Consider the following 20,466-nt stretch of genomic DNA (forward strand, 5'->3'; position numbering starts at 1 on the left):
TGACATTTTGACCACATCTCCCGATCCTTTGTGTCTTGCAATATTGCGTATATAGATGATGGACGGATACCCAAGCAAGAAAGACTTGGACACTACACCATGGCCCGGTTGTCATGACATGCACTTTTCTCTCTCTACACATACATCTGTGCATATATGCGTATGTATGTACGTGTGTGTACCAGTTGTACCGAGTATAGTCTCAATGAATGCCTACATGCCTTGCCCTGAACCCAATGCCAACTCCATGATATATACAATCAAACTCGCCCGTCCTCAAAATACCCCCATCTCCATATCCTAGGTAGCCATCTCTTTTTTTTCTCTCTCTCCTTCCTCTTTTCCCTACATCTTTTTTGTCTCTTTTCCTTCTCGTCTCTCTATTCATGGCAGATTTTTGAAAAAAATCAAAATCAAAATCAAAAATAAAATCACATACTTGCCAACAAGCCCTCCCCTCACACTCCTCCATTTTTTTTCCTATTCCTTGTTTCATTGTTTCTCTCTTTTCTACTTGTTCAACTCGACTTGGCCTTCTTCTTGGCCGCCTCCTTGGCCATCTTCTCCCTCCTCGCAATCCCCGCCTCCACGCCGATGCCGCCAAACACCAGCCCAACGCCCAGCCACTGCATGCTCGTCAGCCGGTGGCCAAACGCCAGCACCGACAGCATCATGGTGACCATTTTGCGCGTCACCGTCACCGTGACCAGCAAGACGGACGAAAATGTCGACAACGTATAGACTATAACAACACACCACCATTAGCTTTCTTTTCTCTTCTCTTCTCTCTCTCCTTTTTTTTTTCCCTCGCTTCGCTCGACGTCGGCCACGAAATACTCATCTGTAGCCCTGAAATACCAAGAGTGCCCTCGCTCGGCGAAAATACGTATATCTCGTTTCCTCCACGTCGAGTGAAGCGAGCAAAAAAAAAAAAAAAAAAAAATCAAAGACTTACAGATAAATACCTGGCCAACAGCACCACAGGCTGCAAAACCGAGGACGTCCTTCCATACCGCAGGATATCGTCCCATAAACGCCAACGCGTTACCCAGTTCCCCCGCGTCGCCCGAGCCTAGACCCAGCCACTCGCCGGCGCCCGTGGCCGCCAGCACCGCGGGCCCGACGAGCAGGTACGCGCCCGTGACGAGGGAGCTCATCATGTTGTTGGCGCACATCATCTGCGGGCCCGTGTAGGGCTGGAACGCGCCAAAGACGTAGTCCTGGGTGCTGTTGGTCAGCCCGTCGAACAAGAGGTTGATGCCCAGCAGCAGCATGCCCCACGCCGTGTGCGCCTCGTCCCCGAGCCTGCCGCCGCTCTGCTGCTGCTGCTGCTTCTTCTTCTTGCTCCCCGAGTGCAGCGTGAAGACGGCGACGCCCGCCGTCACCGCCGCCACCACCAGGTACTTGTGCAGCGGGTACCGCCGGCGGAACACGGTGACGTGCAGCAGCATCACCGGCAGCAGCTTGCAGCTCTTGGCCAGCAGGAACGTGATGTAGTCAATGTGCGCCAGGCTCGCGTACCCAAAGGGGCTCGCCAGGCTCGACGTCACCGCCACCAGCGCGAGCGGCGCCAGGATCCCCGCCGACGGGATGATGGGCGGCGTCGCGGCGCCGCGCGGCGTCGACAGCACCAGGTACACGCTGCCGACGAGCGCCGCAAACACTGACTGGATCGTGTTGAGGAACACGGGAAAGTGCCACACCTCCTGCGCCGGACCGTGGCGCGTCGTCGTCAGCTTCTCCTGCAGGTACGCCCACGTCAAGCTGCTCGTTACCAAAACGTCCGGTTAGCAATCAAAAGATGCAGCGCGACGGGGGTCCAACAATGAGAGAGAAAGAAAGAAAGAAAGAGAGAGAAGTAGGGGGGAGAGTGGAATGTACGCACAAGGAAGCATAGATGCCCGAGACGGCAATGACGAGCTGCACAACCCCGGCGTCTGCCTTGGCCGGCGCCGCGGGCTTGACAGTGCCAGCAGCCTCAGCAGAGCCATTCGTCTTGGGCTTTCCGCTCGACGACTCCCATTCGGCCGTCTCCTTGTTGAAAAACTCCGACGATGCTTGCCGCTTGCTGGGCACCTGTTTCGTGCGCGCCATGGTTGTGTGCTTCCTCCTCGTTTAACGTGTATGGGGTGCAGACGTTTGCGGTTCGTTTATTCGAATCAATTGGGAATCAGAGGCAAGGAGAAGAAAGATGTCAAAGAAAGAAAAAGAACTGGAACAAACAAAAGAGGAAAGAGAGCGCGCCTGTAAAATTGGGAGCGGTATAAACAATTGTGCAGTGTCCAAGTATCGGATCTGCCTGTCGCGCAAACTGGACAAGTTGGCTTCATGGCTAGTCGGCGCGCCCAGATTCGATGGACCCTGGATGTATGGTGGGGCTGATGGGGTTGGTGACTGCCGTGACGCCACAGGCACAAACTAGCATGGGCTGGCGTAAGTAGTATGAGGTACTACTATTAGTTACGGATCAAGTGAGCGTTGATTTAGAGATTCTCGCTGAGCTACAAATGTATACACATCATTTTACCTACTTTTGAGCCATCAAGTTGCTCAGGGCAGTCAAGCGCAGGAGAAAAGTAGCAATATATTTCATCTCGGCCAGAGGCTAAATACAAGTAATTACCCCATGACCCGATGCCCAATCAAAAAGACAATGCCATGCAAACGGCAAAGGGGTATAAGCAAGAGATGAAGAGTGAATCGCCAGCCCAACAGGGCCTAAACTAGGTTTTTTGTTTTGTGAAGCAAAGCAAGTCGTGCGTCAGGACAGAAGAGAGGGAAGGATATGATGATTCCAGAGGGCACGCGGCGCGCACCTTGTCGGGGTCGGGGCGGAGTTGTAGAGTGTCCCAGGGTGACAACGTCGTGGTATCAGCATAAGTCATGAAGTCAGCACACCGACTCCGAAAAATAAAACAAAAAAGACATGCGAGCCTGCATAGCTAAAGTTTATACAGTGGAAGTCGTCGATAAAAGGCGGAGAAAAATGTTCAATGGGTTGTAGAGGCGGGAAGAAGAGTGAGTGGATGGATCGACATGATGGAGTTGAAGCAGACAAGTATGGAGTTCAAACCCCAATCGCAAGCGTAAAAAAACCAAGCAAATAATGATACCGCGGCTCGGCTCACTGCTGTAATCAAAGTGCTGTCGCCGTGGTTGAAGCTGGTCCTGTTGCCAAGAGCCGCCAGTCTGGATCTTGGACAGAGGCTGCCAAAACGCCATTCGAATAAAGCCCATGCATAAGTGGTATAAAAAACGCAGATAAGACAGCAGCAGCGCAGCAATCATGCAATAATGCCTACTCGGTGTCCTGGAGCTGGCTCCGGCGCATCTTTTCGGCTTCGAGGTTTTCGTACAAGAGGAAGAGGGCAGATTCATTCGCCTTGGCGGTGCCCATGATGGTAAACATGCGCTCACCAGTTTCATCGTGGGGGGCCTGCACAGTTAGTAAAGACATCTCTTTTGCATTGTCCTGGTGACATACCTTAGCAATGGAAATGCGGGCGCCAGATGTCTTGCGAATTTCAGATATCTTGCTGCCGGCACGGCCAATGATGCATCCAACCATGTCTGCCGGAATGGAGATGTTTTGAGTCTGGATCTCCTCGCCATTCTCATCGTGGGTAGGGGGACCGCGCGAAGCGGCATCAGAGTCGGAGCGGCGAGAAAAGGGGCGAGCGCCACCACCATTGCTAAAGTCAGAGCCATTGCCGGTGCGCATGACGCGGGGGCTGCTGTACTCGGCGCGGCCGTTGCCAGTGGTGCCAAAACTACCGGTGCTACCAATGCTGCCAGTGGCGCCGCCGGGCTGGGTGCGGACGACGGGATTGTACAACACGGTGCCGGTGCCGCGCTGCCAGTCATCGACGAGACACTTGCAAATTTCCCAGAGAGCGCGCTGGATGCCCTCAGGGGTGCCCTGGACCTCGACAATCCGCTCGGTGGACTGGGGAAGCATTTCCTTTTGGGCTACCATGCGGACGCCAGAGACGTCCTGGATGTGCTTGATCTTGAGGCCTTGGCGGCCAATGACGGTACCCATCTGGTTGTGCGAGATGAGCAGCTTGATGGCTGTGATGTGTCAGCATACTACGTTCCGGCTGTTCTATAATGTGTACATACGATGAGTTCCGTTGCCCTGAACAATGCCGCCCATGCCCATGGCAGGAGCACCCTCGAGAAGTGCACGCGCGACAATGGCGTAGGCGCGGGAAATGGCATCGCACCCTCCCGTAATGGTGAGGACGCGGTCATGGACGCCCTGGACGACCTTGGAGACGCCGGCCTTGACGCCAGTCTCGTCACGTAGATCGGCAACATTCTTGCCGCCCTTGCCGATGATGACGCCAGCTTCCTTGGAGGAGACAATGGCGCGGAGGGTGAGCTGGGCCTGGGCGTACTCCTCATCCGTCTTAGGGGCGGGTTCGCCGTCAGGTCCAAGGCGGTCCTCCATCTTGAGATGGTCCATGGAGTCCATGAGGTCGTTGGAGCCGTTGGAGGAGAGGATATCCTGAGTAGACATAGTGGGAGGGGACGACGGCGCGAGATGACGTGGAAAAAAACGAAAGCTCGGGGCGGAGGGAGTCGCGGGAATCAGGATACTGCAGAAAAGGAGTCAGCGTTGTGAACAATGGTCATCATGACGATTGCGGGCGACGGAAGCTGCAAAGCAAAGAGGCGTCGACGCTGAGCACGTGTGGCTTTGGGGGCACCAGATGTGCAACTGGCCGCGCAGACGGGGGCATGCGCCAGCAAGCAAATCATCGACGTACCTGTATCCTGTATCGAGAAGAGGATGGAAAGGTGGATGAGGGTGGTGTGACAAGGTCAACAAAGGTCAATGGCCGTTGAGAAAATGAATTTTGCGAGGGTCGACGTGGGATGAGCGCGACGACGTTGGCGGGGTCGAGGGGAGAAGGGAGGCGGGGAGAGAAAAAGGCGCTGGGATGAGGTACGAGACAGAGAGGAGCTGGAGGTGTAGAGGATGGAGGCGGGAGGAGGACTTTTCGAGAAAGGAGATGGAAGAGGAGGAGGGAGAGAGTTGAGGAAGGGTAGGCGAGGGTTGGAGAGGCGGGAGGAAGAAGGTGAAGTCGGCGTAGCAGGAGTGGTGGAGGACGGGAAAAAAAAAAGAGCTGGTGGAGGTGACAAGGTAAGTGTAGAGGAGGAGAGGTGAAGGAGAAGAAATGGCAGGGACGCGGGCGGGCTTGTGGAATTTGGGCGGGACGAAAGCCCTGAAAGAACCGCTCAAGGCCGCTGGAAACTGGCTGCCGCCCTCTGAGAGTCCACTAGCCGAGCCTGCTAACCAGTAGCATTTCAGCGGCAAGGACCCCTCCTCAACAGACCAGGCGGGGTTTGGGAGGGTGTCGCGGCAGTACGTAAAAGATACCCAGCCTGTCGTTCTTGATGATAGGGGAGCGAAAGTCCCTGAGAGGTACTGTCTCGACAATAACAATTCCTCCACACTTTCATCGCTGACGTAGACAACAAGGGCAAGATGGCAAGGAAATTGGTCTGGGGTTTCCAATCCCGAGAAATCAAAGGATTATCCATCGCTGCATCTACCTACTCCTTGTGTCTGTCGGTTGTATTGCCCTGTTACCCATCATTGCTAAATTGCTCAAAGCCAAGGTAGGTTGCTCAACCTACCTCGTCTTTGTCTGCAGCTGCACCCTTCGCGTCCCTCCACGTCCCTCCACGACGCGTCTTGGTGACTCGCTCGGCCAGCCAACCCAACCAGCCAACCCAGCCCAGCGATTTTAGTGGGACCCGTCCCTCGTTCCGCCCGTCATGGTTGGTGCGTGCGGGGGTTGCCGTGAGCTCATTGACTTTGGCGAGACAAAACTACCCTTACCTAGCAACCTAGGTAGGTACCTACTTGAGTAGCCTAACTACTGAGTACTGAGTAGCTGCTTGACTGCCTCCGGTTGGATACAGATGATGGGCTCAATTCACCAACATGGACGACCCATGACACACCAAGCCATGACGTCGACGCAAACTGCAACCATGCTTTGTCCTCCGTACTGCCTCCGATTTCAGAACTACCACCCGAGTCAAGAGCAAAGCAAAAGCACTGGACGGGCCTTGAACATGGTCGATAAGTAGATACTCCTACCGCGGTAACTTGGAGCAAGCATTGCGCACTTTCTGAGGAGAACACATCGCTGCGAGGACTATCTAACAAGATCCTTTTTTTTTTCTTGCCCTCATCTCTTGCAGCTGTTCCTTTGAGCAGGAAACAGTAGTAGGCGGACTGCCCTCTGCGTTGGCCCGATGCAGCTTGACTACCTAGGTAGTTCCCCCGCTTTCCCTTCTGGACATGGTCTTGCCGTAGCTGCCGAAGCTTCAGCTCTGATTGATTGAGCACAGTCATCCGATTCTGCGGCCCTCAACGCAAACGACCAAAATGGGAGAACCCGATGCCAAGCGCCTCAAGACCGACGATGAAGCCGAGTATGAGTTGATCTACTGGCCCGGCATCCCTGGCCGCGGCGAGTTTGTGAGGCTGCTGTTCGAGGAGGCCGGCGTGCCGTACCAGGATCACTCCCGCCCGGCAGACCAAGCCATGGCCTGGGTGCTCCGTCTCACCGACCCGATGAACACCGGCGACGACAGCAACCCGCCAGTCTTTGCCGCGCCCGTGCTAAAGCATGGCACCCTCATTCTCAACCAAACGCCCAATATCCTCATCTACCTGGCCCCGAAGCTCGGCCTGTCGCCGCCACCGACCGAGACGGCCTTCTACCACCTCAACCAGGCTGCGCTCACGATCCTGGACGGGTTTTGTAGCGAGGTCCACGAGACTCATCATCCCGTTGCCACCTCGCTGTACTACGAAGACCAAAAGGAAGAAGCCAAGAAGCGCTCCAAGGCCTTCATCGAGGAGCGCGCGCCCAAGTTCCTCGCCTACGTCCAGCGGCTCCTCGACTCCAAGACGAGCGGAGACGGCCCTTGGATTCACGGCAGCAGCCTGACATATGTCGATCTTGTTCTCTTCCAGGTATGTGACACCCTCGACCCTGGACACTGCCGCTAACAGAAACAGTGCATCGACGGCACCTCGTACGCGTTCCCCAAGACAATGGCCAATCTCAAGAGTTCGGGTAAATACAAGGCCGTGTTTGAGCTCTACGAGGCTGTCAAGGAGCGCCCCAACATCAAAGCCTACTTGGCGAGCGATCGCCGCACCAAGTATGCCGACGGCATCTGGCGTCACTACCCAGAACTGGAGGAGACAATTGAGGTCGAGGTGACATTGAAAGAGTAACACTTATCGAATTCTGGTTTATTTACTGAGAAATTGATATACTTTCATCATGCTTTCTCACTAGCGAACCTTGCCTTCAATGGCCCGAGAAACTTTGCGCCGCCTTTTCGTGCATTGCGTAACATCGACCCCCATCCTTTAAGCAACGCTTCGAGAATCTCTCAAATCGGTTCGCATGTTCTGAAATGTAGGCATTATAGATGTATGAGTTCCTAGGGCCACATGTTTTTTTTAAAACGTAGTGACGGCTCGTCACCGGAACAACAAGAATGAAACGAACCAATAAAAACCGCAAAAATCACGCCAAAAGTATTAATCATCGAAATAATGACATGAATAAAGATAAAAACGATAGCCACAACGGCAACGCAATAACGGGCCTTCGTCAACTCCGCCAGTCCAACGCATGGCGCTCTCACTAGCCACAAAGTGTGGCTTGTTGGTTTCAGCCCCATATTAGCATGGTGTCCTTGCGGCCACCAACGATTGATTCCTTGGTTCTGTCACTGATTGAAGCGGCCATCTAAGATTGGGATACTCCAAGCTCTCATGTCGGCAGATTTGTTCGCCGAGTTCAGCCAGGCGAGTGCAGAAGCGGCCCCGACCAGGCAACCTGCTCAACCGCTCGCTCATCATAGCCCAGTGAGCGGACCGGAGCGGCAAAATGCTGTAGACTTCGGGAGCAACAGTAATAGTAATTACAGAGGCAGCGCTCCTCCGAATCAATCAGGTAATCAGCAGCAATGGTCGTCTTGGTCCTCGCAACCGGCGTGGTCGTCACACCCGACAGCGGCGCCGCAAACACAAAATGTCGCGGACGAAGACGACGGGTGGGGTGATTTCGAGGTGGCAGAGCCGAACGGTCCTCCGTCAAGTGAGGCACGGCCGGCACATCAACAGCCTATTACTCAAACGTTGGCATGGTCTGATACAATGGCCACTCAATTGGCAAGGATGCCAGTGGCGTCGAATAGCAACGACAGCAGCACACACTCGCAATATATGCCCGGGGAGCAACAACATCAAGAACAGCCGTTTTCGAAAAGCTCATCATCTGAAATCAAGCACACCGCACTTTGGGACACGGAAGATATGACGCCGCTCCCAAAAGCCAAGCGGAAGAATCCTGTACAAGCAGAGGCCAATGACCCGGCCGTTCTGTTTGATGCCGCCGACTTTGAGCTAGAAGATGGAGAATTTGAGGGCGAGAGCGATAATGAGTTTGGCGATTTCGAAACGGCTAATCCGGTAATTTCTACAAGTAAACCAGTAGCCAGAGGAGTCTCAGCAAACACGCAAGCACCGACACATCCCCCGATACCCTCGATGGATTTGCTATCACTGGATGACCCGATGCCGCTGCAGGAAAGTCGATTGAAAGAGGCACGACCTCCAAGTGCCGGCGGTGCACTACGATTCGGAGCTTCGATCCCAGCCCAGCCAGATCCCAAAAGATCTTCGGCACAGGATCTGGACTTTACTCAATTCGAGACACAGGCGACGTCGGTGAAAATGGAGCCAAAGACACGACCAAAGACAGAAAAGCAACCCAAACTGGCAACGCCAACGTCGCTAAATGATTGGGGGACGACGAGCAACGATGATGAATGGGCCGCTTGGGACGACGTTGCAAGCGCGTCTATCAGCGCCAATGTCAACACGATTGACAACACATCAGCTCCGTCGTCATGGGACTGGGACTCAACAGATATCCAGGAAGGCGACACAGCCACATCTTTGGATAGCACTCCACCACCCGTCAATGTGCCACCTCCATCAGTGCTTCTATCACTCTTCCCTGAGCTATTGAGCTCCGGCAGCGCTCTCTTCAGATCGACGTCTGGACAGAGCAGCAGCATCAAGGAGCGGATACTGGCCGATCCCAAAGCGGTGCAGTTCATCAAAGGATACATACTGCTGGCGACGACGGCAGCCCGCATCATCGCCGGGCGCAAGCACCGATGGCACCGCGACAAGATCCTGGCCAAGAGCATGTCCATCTCGGCGGCCGGCAGCAAAGGCATGAAGCTGGCAGGCGTGGACAGGACGCAGGCCGCGCGGGAAGACCGCGAAGCGGCCGACGTGGCGGCCGTGTGGCGGGAGCAGGTCGGGCGGCTGCGGTCGGCGGTGGCGGCGGCCAACACGGCGGCGGCCCGCGCCGGCCTCGTGGTGCCGGAGCTGAGCGAGACGCTGTCGGTGCACACGGCCAGGATGGTGGGCACGGCGCCCAGGGCGTGCGTGATTTGCGGGCTGAAGCGCGACGAGCGCATAGCCAAGGTGGACTTTGAGGTGGAAGACAGCTTCGGCGAGTGGTGGGTAGAGCACTGGGGGCATCGGGCGTGCAAGAATTTCTGGATAGAGCACGAAAAGAATCTGCGACAACGATAGAGCAGTGTGAATCTTGACATGGTTTGCTAAAAGAAGAAGAAGAGTTTGTTCGTCCACGTATCGGGAATCCTTTTGATGTATCGACGCTATTTGCGTGAGGCGCATCCGGCTAGCTCTTACCTACTGTTTAAAATCCTGGTCTCTGCCATTTCTAATTGGGAGGGGAGCGGTCAATTTCCATACTTTGATACATTGTTAATTTTCAACAAACAGGTTTGGCTTGCTTTTGGTAACCGCTGGAGAAGAAGCGCTCTGGATCCAATCCTATCCGTCCTTCAGCTGGGAACCTGCGGTGTCAGCGCCGACCATGACTAGACCAAGCTATATCTGAGATGGCAGTATTGGACACCTCAAATCTTTTTATAGAATAGGGACTGCAATCATGAAAGCCCTATAATGGCAAGTGCGGCGCGTGGCGACGGCACATGATAAAAAATACTACAGAGTGTAGCTACGTACATGCAGTCAAACAGCATTGACTAGTTGCTGCATGGATGCTTCATTTGTGTCTGGCCTTGGCGTAGCTAATCTGCCATATAACTTGTCGAAAAACCCATCTTGTTTGCGGTTTTGCGAAAACATACTCTTAGATGCTGGGCTTTACGAGTACTGTCGATGAATGGCATACATGGTCCCAAGTTGTGCTGAAGATGAGAGGGCGAATTCGGACCGTGACGGATGGACTTTGCATGAATAACGAATAGCCAAGACTGAGACGTGGAACAGGGCTCAATCGAGTACAATTATGCTATTGATGACGAAAAAAAGATGTACAATTAATTATCCCGTTTCGCGACGACTTCCAACTAGTTGCCAAGGCCCTTGTAGATGGCGACGTGGGCCTGGCGGTGTCCCTCGCGCAGCTGGCTGTTCTGCGCGGCCGGGATGGCCTCCTCGGCGCTGGCCGGGTTCATGGTGTACTTGAAGTGGTCGGCGGGCACCTGGATGTCGGCCAGGAAGCCGCCGGTGCCGCCCGAGTTGGGGGGGTAGTTTGCGCCGTTGGTGTGGCCGCCCAGGTTTCCGAAGAGGCTGGTGATGCCGTCGAGGATGCTGCCGCCTTGCTGGCCTGTTTTGGTTCATACACCTGTAAGTATTCGTCCGCTTCAAAGAGAGAAGAGAAAAGAAAAAGATGGACTGGGACTCTGCAAGTCGAGGAACCACTCACGCTTATCCAGAGGTGCGGCCGCGCCGAGGGCAGCGAGAAGCGAGATTGCGGTGATTGAGAAACGCATTATAAAATTGGCCAAGAAATATATATATAGTTGATGAAGCGAAAGAATTGTAAGAAGAAGAAAAAGAATGTAAGTAGAATATCGAATGAATGTCTGCAGATCGAATAAAAAACAAATACCAAGCAAACGAGCGCCTCCTGTAGTCTTTATACCGCGAATGGCCTCGGAGAGCGCGAGCCCCTCGCTTAAACTGCCACCCGGTTCTATGTAACCGTGCACCGCGTGCGAACAGGCCATCATTTTCCATGGCTTCAGAAACTCTAGTCTGTAAGCTGAAAAAAAAAAAAAAAAAAAGCTTGCGGATAGTTTGTTTCAGGGCGTTCGTTGGTTGCCGACTGCGCTGCGAAGAAAATAAAAACGTCCAAGCCCGCGTCTGTGCGGCTTTGGACGGGGCATGAACGACAGCTCCCACGACGAATTAACTGAACCGCTCCGCAGAGGCAAAAGCTTCCGTGCATGTTTCGACTTTGCTCCCCCCCCTCTCTCTCTTCCCCCTCGTTCGGAGGGTCAAAGATGTGAAAAAAAAAAGTATTTAAATACCGTGGGCATCTCGGGCGCTTTCGCGTAATCCGGAGCGATGCAGTAATCGATGGAGCATGGGCATGGGCGAAAATGCAGCTTGGCCACGCGCGGAACAGGCGGCAAAACAACAAAACATTGACTCGGCGTCTTCATGACCATGGTAAGTTTTTGAACTGTGAGATGGCGATGGAGTAATCACAACATCTGCCCATCAGCCGTGCGCGACCTATCAGTCACAGTACCATTCCAAAACTCCCCCTTTCATTCATCTGTCCCAACTGTGTCTATGCTCAAGCTCCCCGAGCTCACTTGGGTCATGACTTCGGTATATTCTTCACTACATACCACCAAAGCATATTGCTGTTATGAGAGAAGAACAGAGAGACCTGCCGTTGCAAGGACCACAGACTGCGTAGAAGCTTGCATATTTGAAAATATTATCGACATATTCATATTGTTTGCGTCTAAATCTTTCCTTGTGACGCAATCTAATAATGTCTGTTTCTACACTTTATTTTTCTCTTTTTTGTCGCTTTTGTGAATTTTTGTGTTTCTCGTCCTTCCCTGATCCTTACAACTTTTCATCCCTAAAGTTTTGTCATTCATCATCTGTTTCGAGGAGACAATTTTACTCCTCTTTAGAACCTGGATCTTCCCGGAACTCGTACCGTCTGATCAGCGGTTCGCCATTTCGGGCTCCATCCTAACTGATCCGCACCAGGTCTTGGCGTGGGGGAGGGGGGGGGGGGGGGGGAGAAAAGTCACCACTTGGGCTCATGGCCGCTTGATCGAGCCGCACGTAAATGCTGCACCTCTCGCACTATACAGCCCGTTCTTTCATTATTGCTTGTACTCGAGATTGCGAGTAATGGCCAAGAAGACCAAACTCCAGAGTTGCCTCACGTCACTCTCGGTCCCGCTGCCCGCACCCGGCGGCGGGGGGAGCACTCCCAGCGGCGAGTACGTGAATCCTCCGTCTCGGCCCGTCGAATTCTCGGAGTAGGTCCAGCTCCAAACTTCCGACTGCAGCGTATCCCGGTTCGCCTCAATCACGTCCCATATGCGATTGTATGCGGCCTTGAGAGCACCGCGGACGAATGCATCGCCGCAGAACGCCGGTGTATTTTCGGCCGGCGGCAGCTTCTTCGACTGGCGGCGGCTTTCCTTGCCGCACCTCCCCAGCTGCAGCTCAAAGCCCCTGGCAACGAGAGCGAGCTGCCAGCCCCAAACCACGGTGCCGTGGTATGCCGAGTTGGTCAGGTTGGCAACGAGCGAGGCATCGCCCGACAGTGCCGGGTTCGCCACGACGACGCCGACGGGGGTGGTAAGGCCGGCCGGAAAAGGCCGCAGAATCGCATTTGCAGTTGCATTTATGAATTCGGTAAGCTGATCCTCGTCATCTGCGGTGTTGAGGAGAAGCACATTGCGAAATGCAGTGTCTGTATGCGTGATTCTGATGGGAGCCGAATGATTTGCATCTGGCAGAGCCAGTCCGTAGTCTACAATCGACTCGCCGGAGGAGTACCGTTCCACAGTTTCTGCGTGGGCCGGCCCGTGATAGAATGCATTCTTTTTCGTGTAGTTGTCCAACAGCGCTGTGCTGTTCCCAACGGAGTCGCTGTATCTGAAGAATGCCAGCGTTTTGCTCTGCCACACCTCGGCGCGCTTGACGGCCGCCGTCCGCCACCCACGTGCGTCGGCTTCCGGAAAGACCCCCGGGATAGTCGACAAGCTGGCGATGGCACGCAGAGCCGCCGGCACCAGGGCACAATTGACGTCGAATGGAATGCGGCCGTTTGCGAGGCCGCGTTCGGAATCCCGCCACTGACCCACGGGAACACCCTCCTGCAAATGCATCAAATTTGCTGCAGTCTGCTCGGTTTCGAATGCTTCCGTAAGCTTCATAATCTTGGACGCAAGGATATGATTCAACTCTCCCCATGTCATGTTCTTATTTTCCACGTTTATGGCGCCAGCCTTGGTCCTTAATAGTGGCTGCACACGGCTCGGAGATCCTTGAAAATACCTGTCCATGAGTATAGGTAGGTAGTAATCGGTGTCTATCATTTGATAGGTGAAACTGGCGGCGGTTGAGTCGAGTCCATTTTGCCTATTGATCAACGTAGCATAGTCGCCAATGGTCTCTTCATGCGCCACTGTGCCATCAGTTTTGTTGATGCGTTCCAGCGCCGCTCCAAGCACGGCTTCCATTGCCGACCCGGGTCCAGTCTTGAGAATTGGCTCCATCAAAAGCGCAGATATCATGCTGTCTCTTCCAAAGTAAGTAAGAAACCGCCAGCCACCTGCGAGAAGCTTGTCTGAATATGAAAAGAACGACAAAGCATTGACTTGTTCGGGCTCTGTGTTGATAAGCGATATCGACTCATTATTGAAAATGTCTTTTGGTTCAAGTTGTTCAAGCTGTGGATAGTTGTAGGTTGCTGAGAAGCGATAGAAGCCTGCGCCGAACGTGACAGTCGTGCCGTTAACACGAACCTGTCCGTCCGCGTTCTGCCATGGCGACAGGCTGAGGGTCGTAGTTGTGACATTATCTAACCACAGACGGGATATCTGGGCACCAGTCCCATTGAAGGATCGAACTTTGATCGCATTCTGTACCAAAGGGGTGAGGAGGCTCGGACCCTCAACAAAGTCGCGAATGGTTCGGATACTACCGAGGATAGCGAGCGACAGCGAGGCAGAGCTGTTGAACGACAATACCCCTTCGATTCCGGTGCTAGGAATATTTGAGGATGAATTCTGCACAATTGATGATAGAGGAGCACCAAGTGTCGAGTTGACCAGCTCAACGGCCAGGCTGCCATTCTTGCCGTTCTGGGGCGCGAAGAATGCGCACAAACCGCTGTTGCCACCAGGCCAGGCAACGATGAGGCGCGGCCCGATAATTGTCAGATCGCTGGCGGGCAAGGGACTGGTGATGACAACCTGGGCATCGACGTGGCAATCCGAGTAAAAGTAGTTTTCGTATGGCGGGTCAGGCAAGTGCAGAGTTGTAGCATTACACGAGGAATTCGTGGACGCTCTCACGGCTCCAGAAGCAAGAAAAGACAGCAAAGCAACGAGAAGCATGATGACATTCGATTTTACGTCTTGTACAATGTTCCCTTGATTTGCGACAGCGTTGATTGCTGGGCTTTTTGTTATTTATTAAGAGGAGCTATCAATTCGCAAATCCCTCCCCACTAACTACACTTGCACTCCTCCGCACCCCGCATCATGGCCTCCAACTCTCGGCCCGATTGACCCTGCACGCCCTGTTGACGACTCTCTAAGTTGGAAACGATTTTGGCTTCTCGTTTCTAGTAGAGATGTGATTTGTTCGCCGTCGATTCTCAGAGAATCAAGCTCCACCAGAGCAAGCCACTTACATGGCGGCGCAGCGGCAGTTGCAGCAGGGCAACTGATTCGCGAAGAAAAGCAAAGATTATCCACTCATTCTATGATTGATACTTGTAATTTTTTGATAAATAATTGTTGAATACGAGGATAGAGTATATGGTAAGAGAAACCGACTCTTCGAAAGAGTCATGCAAAGACAGGCAGATTTGATGGCTCCACGACATCGACTACTGAGTACTATTCCACTGTTGAATTGCGTCCACTTGGCGTGATAGATGCGCAGACGCCCAGTTCTACGGAGAGTAGCAACATACAACTGTAGCCGAATTATAACAGAAAATAAACTACTACAGTCAAGTGAGAAATTCCGAAGAATGTGTGAACAATTCTCGTCACAGTCAATTCTTCGTCAGAGGGTAATCTGTATTCCACTCACTCACATCCCCGAGAATGACGGTATCCAGAACCAAACCGTTGTCGCAAATTCAAACAATCGACGAAATGGGACCCAGTAAAGAATGTTGATAAAAATCTTGTCGTCGGAATGGTTCGAATCTACTGGCAAGTCTCTGCGCGATCTGAATATTCCTATTCATACCTGACTGCGCTGCCTGACCTGAACGTGCCTAGTCGACGACGCCATGCACGGCGCCGCCGAAGCTGCAGCAGTCATTGGCGCCTTCTCTGAATGACAAGATCCCTGGTAGGTACATAATATCACCAACAGATTATTGGGTATCAGGCTGGCTGCAGAAGAAAAGGGGAGGCCAGTGTAACCAAAGCCACAAACCCGTAGAGAGAAGCGCATATTATTAGAAATGATCTTTCCTTTTTACAGTGTCATATATCTGATTGCCGAGTCATTTTGATCAAAGGTATAACATGGAAGCCCGGCCAAACTTCACAACCTACGTAACCAATGCAGTAAATCGTCCAAGTATTCTGAGGCTGCGGCAGGCAGGAAGACTCATAAAATGACTCTGTTACACTGCCGCTCGTCACCTATCCGAGCAAGTCAAAAAGCCGGCACAGCTGTAAAACTGATGGCAAATTAGATCGTTTGCTCACACATTGGTACTGCCCGACCCGAGACAGTTGAGCACTGGCGTGGCGAATATGCTGGACAGATGTCTCACCAGAGGAGCTCATGGCACAGGCTGCGACTTACACATCTCCAAGGAACAATCCAGTTTACTTTGGCAAGTAAAAGCGCAGCTTTATCACGTTAGGTCCAACTCTTGATGCAGAAATACTCCCAAATTGTTGACACCAACTAGTTCGAGCACAACTCGATTTTCCTTCGGGAGCGATGCCCTCCGCCGAAACCCCGACACCCACAACGGAGGCCACCCCTCTTCTTGGGCCTCCCGCTACACTGCAGAATGAGCACCGGGCGGGTGATGCATCACCAGGCCCGGCTGCTCTCCCTCCCACGATGCAGGTGACGCTGCTTTGCTACGCGCGCCTGATGGAGCCGATCGCATTCTTCTCCATCTTTCCGTACATCGCCATGATGGTGCAGTCGAGGGGAGACTTGGACGATGCCGACGTCGGGTTCTACGCCGGCCTGATCGAGTCGGTGTTTTCCGTCGTGCAGGCGCTCGTGCTCTTGTTCTGGGGCTCGCTGGCGGACTGCTTCGGCCGCAGACCGGTCCTCGTCGCAAGCCTGGCCGGCATGGCAGCCGGGCCAGCTCTGTTCGGGCTTTCCTTGACCCTGTGGCAGATGGTGGCGTTTCGGGCCCTCACCGGCGCCTTTTCCGGAGCGAACCTCATCATCCGCACCATGATTGGAGAGCTGTGCGAGGGGAGCTCTCAGGCCAAGGCCATTGCGTGGTATTCGATTGCTGGGAATGTCGGCATCATCTGCGGACCCATCATCGGTGGTGCGTTGGTTGATCCCGCCACTCAGTATCCCTCCCTCTTCGGCAGCAGCCCCTTTTTCAAAACGTATCCTTACGCGCTCCCGGGCTTCTTTGTCGGGATAATGGGACTGACTGCGTGTGTAAGCTCGTTCTTGTTTGTTGGGGAGACGTCCGTTCCCTCCTCGACGGCTGCCATCGACGTACGTGCAGATGAAGATGACACAGGAATCAAGAAGCAGATCGTGACAGCAATCCAAATTTTGAAGAAGCCAAAAATCTTTGCAGTTCTTGGGGTATTCACCTACGTCATGGTTCTTTGTTTTGCCTTCTCGGCAATCCTTCCGATTGTCCTATACACGCCAATCAAACTAGGCGGCATGGGATACAATCCTCCTTCCATCACTGTCTACATGACTGGCTTGGGGATAAGCGAAACCGTGTGGATGGTTGCCGTATTTCCCTTACTGCAAGAAAAGGTCCACACCAAGGGAGTCCTGAAACTCTGCGCAATTTTTTGGCCACTTTCTTTTGCTGGGTATGTTCTGATGAACGCTGTTCTTCGCGCTGAGAGGACCCCGGCATACCGAGTATTTTCCGCTATTATCTGGGCCTCAAACGTCCTTTTTGGATCTGGAATCTGGTTGGCATTCACAGCTGCTCAACTGGCGGTTAATGAGGCGAGTCCTAGCCGAAGCGTACTTGGCAAGCTCAACTCGTTGGCCGAGATATGTTCGAGCTTGAGTCGCACAGTCGTTCCACCATTATCAACCGCCCTATTTGCCGTGAGCATCGGTGGGCAGATTCTAAGGGGCTATCTGGTCTGGGTAGTCCTCATGGTCCTATCACTCGGCCTCCCTGTAGCCTTGTATTGGTTTCCAGACCCAGAGGCTCAAGGTTTGTCCGTAGCGTGATCGCTTTTTGTACCGAAGATGAGCTTGTTGGTCACTCTCAAACTACAGTCTGCCATATAGACATCTACTTTGGACGCAACAGGACAATGATGGAAGATGGCTAGTTGGCATGTGGATCAGAGAGGCTTATAGGCTGCCGCCGTTGGAAGTTGGTTGACTTTGTTTGATACAGCAGAACGAATTTCTATCCAACGATAAACGCTATACATTTGCTCTAGAGAATTCTGACGACGACAACGATAACAGGGATCTTGAAAAGAGTTTAGAAAAAGCAATCTCTCAACTACACGACGGTCACGGCAATAGTATGCAGTCCCACCTATAATCTTACCCCTGACCCCACGGCGCAGATGCTCCGCGCCATGAAATGAATACCGTAGCACGCCTACTTTGCAATCTCGAATAGCATGTCAGCCACTGACCACAGCTAGAAGCAAGTATTAGGCTAGCGACCAAAATAACCACAGAGCTGCAAGATTGAAAAAAAAAAAAGAAACATTGTCTATACTCAATGCTTTATCAAGAAACGCTGTGAAGAACCCAAATATCGCCATCCTCATACACGAGGAGTTCTCGAGCCGCGTCCCACCTCAGCTTCACGGGAAATTCCGGTCCCGGTCTGACACCGTCCAGCTTGCTTCCATCGACGAGATTTCCTTCCTGCCATAGGTCGGGGTTTTCGTCGAAAATCGTATTCTGAGAATTCTCGCCCGCATTTTTGTATTTTTCCCGCATAAACGGCAGCCATGTAGCGGCCGGCAGTGAGATGTCGAGAGTACGGGGAGCGACCTTGACCAGCTGTGCCCCCAGCTCAAAGTGCTTTCTCAGCCACGGGTCGAGAGGCATCATGGGCTCACCATTCTCCCACTTGCGACGGCGGTCCCCTTGCAGCCACGACATCTCGGGGCGGTACGGGTTCCCTTTCGACCAGCGGTAGTACTCGTCAAACGAGCCGTCCAGGTACTGGCGCCGCTTGGTGAGATGCACCGGGACGGCCGTCACGGCAAGACGGTTCTGCCGAGCAATAGCTTTGAAGTTGACCAGCAGCGCTTCCGAAACGCCTTGGCGGCGGTACTCGTGCTTGACCGCCACGAAGATGCCGCAGAGCGCGTTCGGCGGGTCGGGCAGGCTCGCGACGCCGGCGAGCTCCCGCGCCTGCTCCTCGGTCCACGGGGCGTGCCGGGCCTGCGGCGGCTTGCCCTGGCGTGCGAACGCCTGCATGACGCCGCGGAAGAGAAGGGTGCCCCAGCCGCCGTCGGGCAGCGCGGGCGTGGCCCAATCCGAGACCAGCTGATCCAGCGGCGGCGGCGTGTTGTTGTTGTTGGGGGCTGCTGACCTTGCCAGGACAGCGGCGAGCCGGGGGCAAAAGAACGGCACGCAGTAGGCCAGCGCCACAATCTCGCCGGTTCCTTCGTGGATGACCAGACGCTGGTACTTGATCAGCTCCGCGTCCAGGTGCAGCTCTCGCCACATCGGTATGCCCACTAAGCTGACCAGGTCCGTGTAAGTCCAGGCGAAAAGCTCATTGTTCGGATCATTCAGAGCTTTATGCCAAGCTGTTACTTTATCCGCGGCATGGAAAAATAAAAGACCAGCTGGCAACGCAGTGTCAATCTCCCGTCCGTTCATTTTTTTTGTTCTCTTCTTCTTCTTCTTGGTTTTCACTTGTAAATTGCGTCCAATACTTGCCGCAAAGCTTTTTTGCTTGCGTTTGCTTGCATAAACTTTTTCCACGAGGTAGGAACCAGGTCTCTCACGAGAGTTGCCGAAAAAAAAGAACAAAGCTTGGGGATCGAGTGTCAAGATGTGTGTACGATTACAAGGAGGTCGATTACATTTTATCAGTCCCAGGTACCATCAAATGCACTAGGCACTCGCTCGGGATACTTTTGTTTATGACTTATGTACGTACATCGTACAGCATCGGAAAAAGAGCGTGGTTGGCACTGCTGACCTTCATTTACTTTAATTAGTCTTGTCCAGGTAAGCCACCAGCCTGATGATCAACGCCACCCGCAGCCCACGCATATTGTGTCTCGCCGAAGTTCGCCCTGGAGATCATGCGATGGGATCAACTACTGTCTACAAAGACAGGGAGCAAGAGTATGCGATAGTATAGCGTAGAGTTTAATATTATCCTTGCGTTGTTGGAAACGCTGAGCTGCTCAACCGCCAGAGCGCTGTTGGCCATGGGTTACCGTGATTTGGCCGATATATCCCCCCCCCCCCCTGGGGCTCGCAAGACTTTTGGTGTCCATTTACCATTCTTTTCCAGCCCGAAATTCTAGATTCTATTGAAACGAACGAGTGGGTCCTGCAGAGAAATATTGATTCTCGGTGATGGTGTCACTGCAGATGCGCCGGATAGGGGCAGGGCCGCAATGCGTCTCGGAAAGCAGATGTACAACATCCGATACCGGGTAGGCAACACAAGTTGTCTGACCTCAATGCACGATTTAGAAAAGGAAGCAGTATTCATAAAGTGGAGATACGAAGCGAGGGAAGCGCGCCTGAGGCTGGCTAGTGATGCTGATTCCGGTTTTGGGCATCGCTGGATGTTGTGAGTTTAGTCAAGAAGACATGAGGTGCTATACTGCCCAATACATCATTCAGCGGCGTATATTCTATGAATTTAAGGGCTCATAAGCTGCTTTATTTAGCAAATGGCAGTAGAATTGGTATATGTAAGAAGGTCCATGCAGTTCTGGGTACTCTTCCGGGCCTTGATCCGTGCTTTGTACGGCAAATGCACCTATTTGTACGGTATTGGTCACCTTCAAGACAGAATAACTGTCTGTGTGTATTGACCGCGTATATTGGGCTCGCCCTGAGCCCCTGAGGTCAAAATCTGTATGTGCGAAGAAAGGATTTATACATGCCATAGCAAGGCAGCTCGGGCTGGGTAAGGCTGGGCTACGACTAAA

At 53.2% G+C, this 20,466-nt stretch overlaps 8 protein-coding genes across 8 annotated transcripts; 3 read left to right on the forward strand and 5 right to left on the reverse strand.

The window, feature by feature from the left end:
* Positions 1 to 518: 518 nt before the first annotated feature.
* On the reverse strand, positions 519 to 2,094 carry V2A60_005835 (UDP-galactose transporter HUT1; the record flags this gene model as incomplete). Its single annotated transcript, XM_083257142.1, has 3 exons — positions 519 to 742; positions 956 to 1,764; positions 1,886 to 2,094. 3 exons carry the CDS (start codon positions 2,092 to 2,094, stop codon positions 519 to 521), a joined length of 1,242 nt encoding a protein of 413 aa, XP_083113268.1.
* A 1,204-nt stretch (positions 2,095 to 3,298) lies between these two features.
* Positions 3,299 to 4,522, reverse strand: V2A60_005836 (KH domain-containing protein; the record flags this gene model as incomplete). Its single annotated transcript, XM_083257143.1, has 3 exons — positions 3,299 to 3,436; positions 3,485 to 4,071; positions 4,123 to 4,522. The coding sequence occupies 3 exons, from the start codon at positions 4,520 to 4,522 to the stop codon at positions 3,299 to 3,301; spliced, it is 1,125 nt and encodes a 374-aa protein (XP_083113269.1).
* A 1,884-nt stretch (positions 4,523 to 6,406) lies between these two features.
* V2A60_005837 (glutathione S-transferase) lies at positions 6,407 to 7,267 on the forward strand (the record flags this gene model as incomplete). Its single annotated transcript, XM_083257144.1, has 2 exons — positions 6,407 to 7,000; positions 7,046 to 7,267. The coding sequence occupies 2 exons, from the start codon at positions 6,407 to 6,409 to the stop codon at positions 7,265 to 7,267; spliced, it is 816 nt and encodes a 271-aa protein (XP_083113270.1).
* Positions 7,268 to 8,221: 954 nt separating this feature from the next.
* V2A60_005838 (uncharacterized protein) lies at positions 8,222 to 9,655 on the forward strand (the record flags this gene model as incomplete). Its single annotated transcript, XM_083257145.1, has 1 exon — positions 8,222 to 9,655. The coding sequence occupies one exon, from the start codon at positions 8,222 to 8,224 to the stop codon at positions 9,653 to 9,655; it is 1,434 nt and encodes a 477-aa protein (XP_083113271.1).
* An 806-nt stretch (positions 9,656 to 10,461) lies between these two features.
* On the reverse strand, positions 10,462 to 10,887 carry V2A60_005839 (uncharacterized protein; the record flags this gene model as incomplete). Its single annotated transcript, XM_083257146.1, has 2 exons — positions 10,462 to 10,721; positions 10,821 to 10,887. The coding sequence occupies 2 exons, from the start codon at positions 10,885 to 10,887 to the stop codon at positions 10,462 to 10,464; spliced, it is 327 nt and encodes a 108-aa protein (XP_083113272.1).
* Positions 10,888 to 12,249: 1,362 nt separating this feature from the next.
* V2A60_005840 (uncharacterized protein) lies at positions 12,250 to 14,499 on the reverse strand (the record flags this gene model as incomplete). Its single annotated transcript, XM_083257147.1, has 1 exon — positions 12,250 to 14,499. One exon carries the CDS (start codon positions 14,497 to 14,499, stop codon positions 12,250 to 12,252), a length of 2,250 nt encoding a protein of 749 aa, XP_083113273.1.
* Positions 14,500 to 16,078: 1,579 nt separating this feature from the next.
* Positions 16,079 to 17,542, forward strand: V2A60_005841 (uncharacterized protein; the record flags this gene model as incomplete). Its single annotated transcript, XM_083257148.1, has 1 exon — positions 16,079 to 17,542. One exon carries the CDS (start codon positions 16,079 to 16,081, stop codon positions 17,540 to 17,542), a length of 1,464 nt encoding a protein of 487 aa, XP_083113274.1.
* A 519-nt stretch (positions 17,543 to 18,061) lies between these two features.
* V2A60_005842 (uncharacterized protein) lies at positions 18,062 to 19,171 on the reverse strand (the record flags this gene model as incomplete). Its single annotated transcript, XM_083257149.1, has 1 exon — positions 18,062 to 19,171. One exon carries the CDS (start codon positions 19,169 to 19,171, stop codon positions 18,062 to 18,064), a length of 1,110 nt encoding a protein of 369 aa, XP_083113275.1.
* Between the last annotated feature and the right edge of the window lie 1,295 nt (positions 19,172 to 20,466).

The sequence above is a fragment of the Cordyceps javanica genome, chromosome 3 (assembly GCF_051103115.1).
Source record: "Cordyceps javanica chromosome 3, complete sequence".
Classification (NCBI taxonomy): Eukaryota; Fungi; Ascomycota; class Sordariomycetes; order Hypocreales; family Cordycipitaceae; genus Cordyceps; species Cordyceps javanica.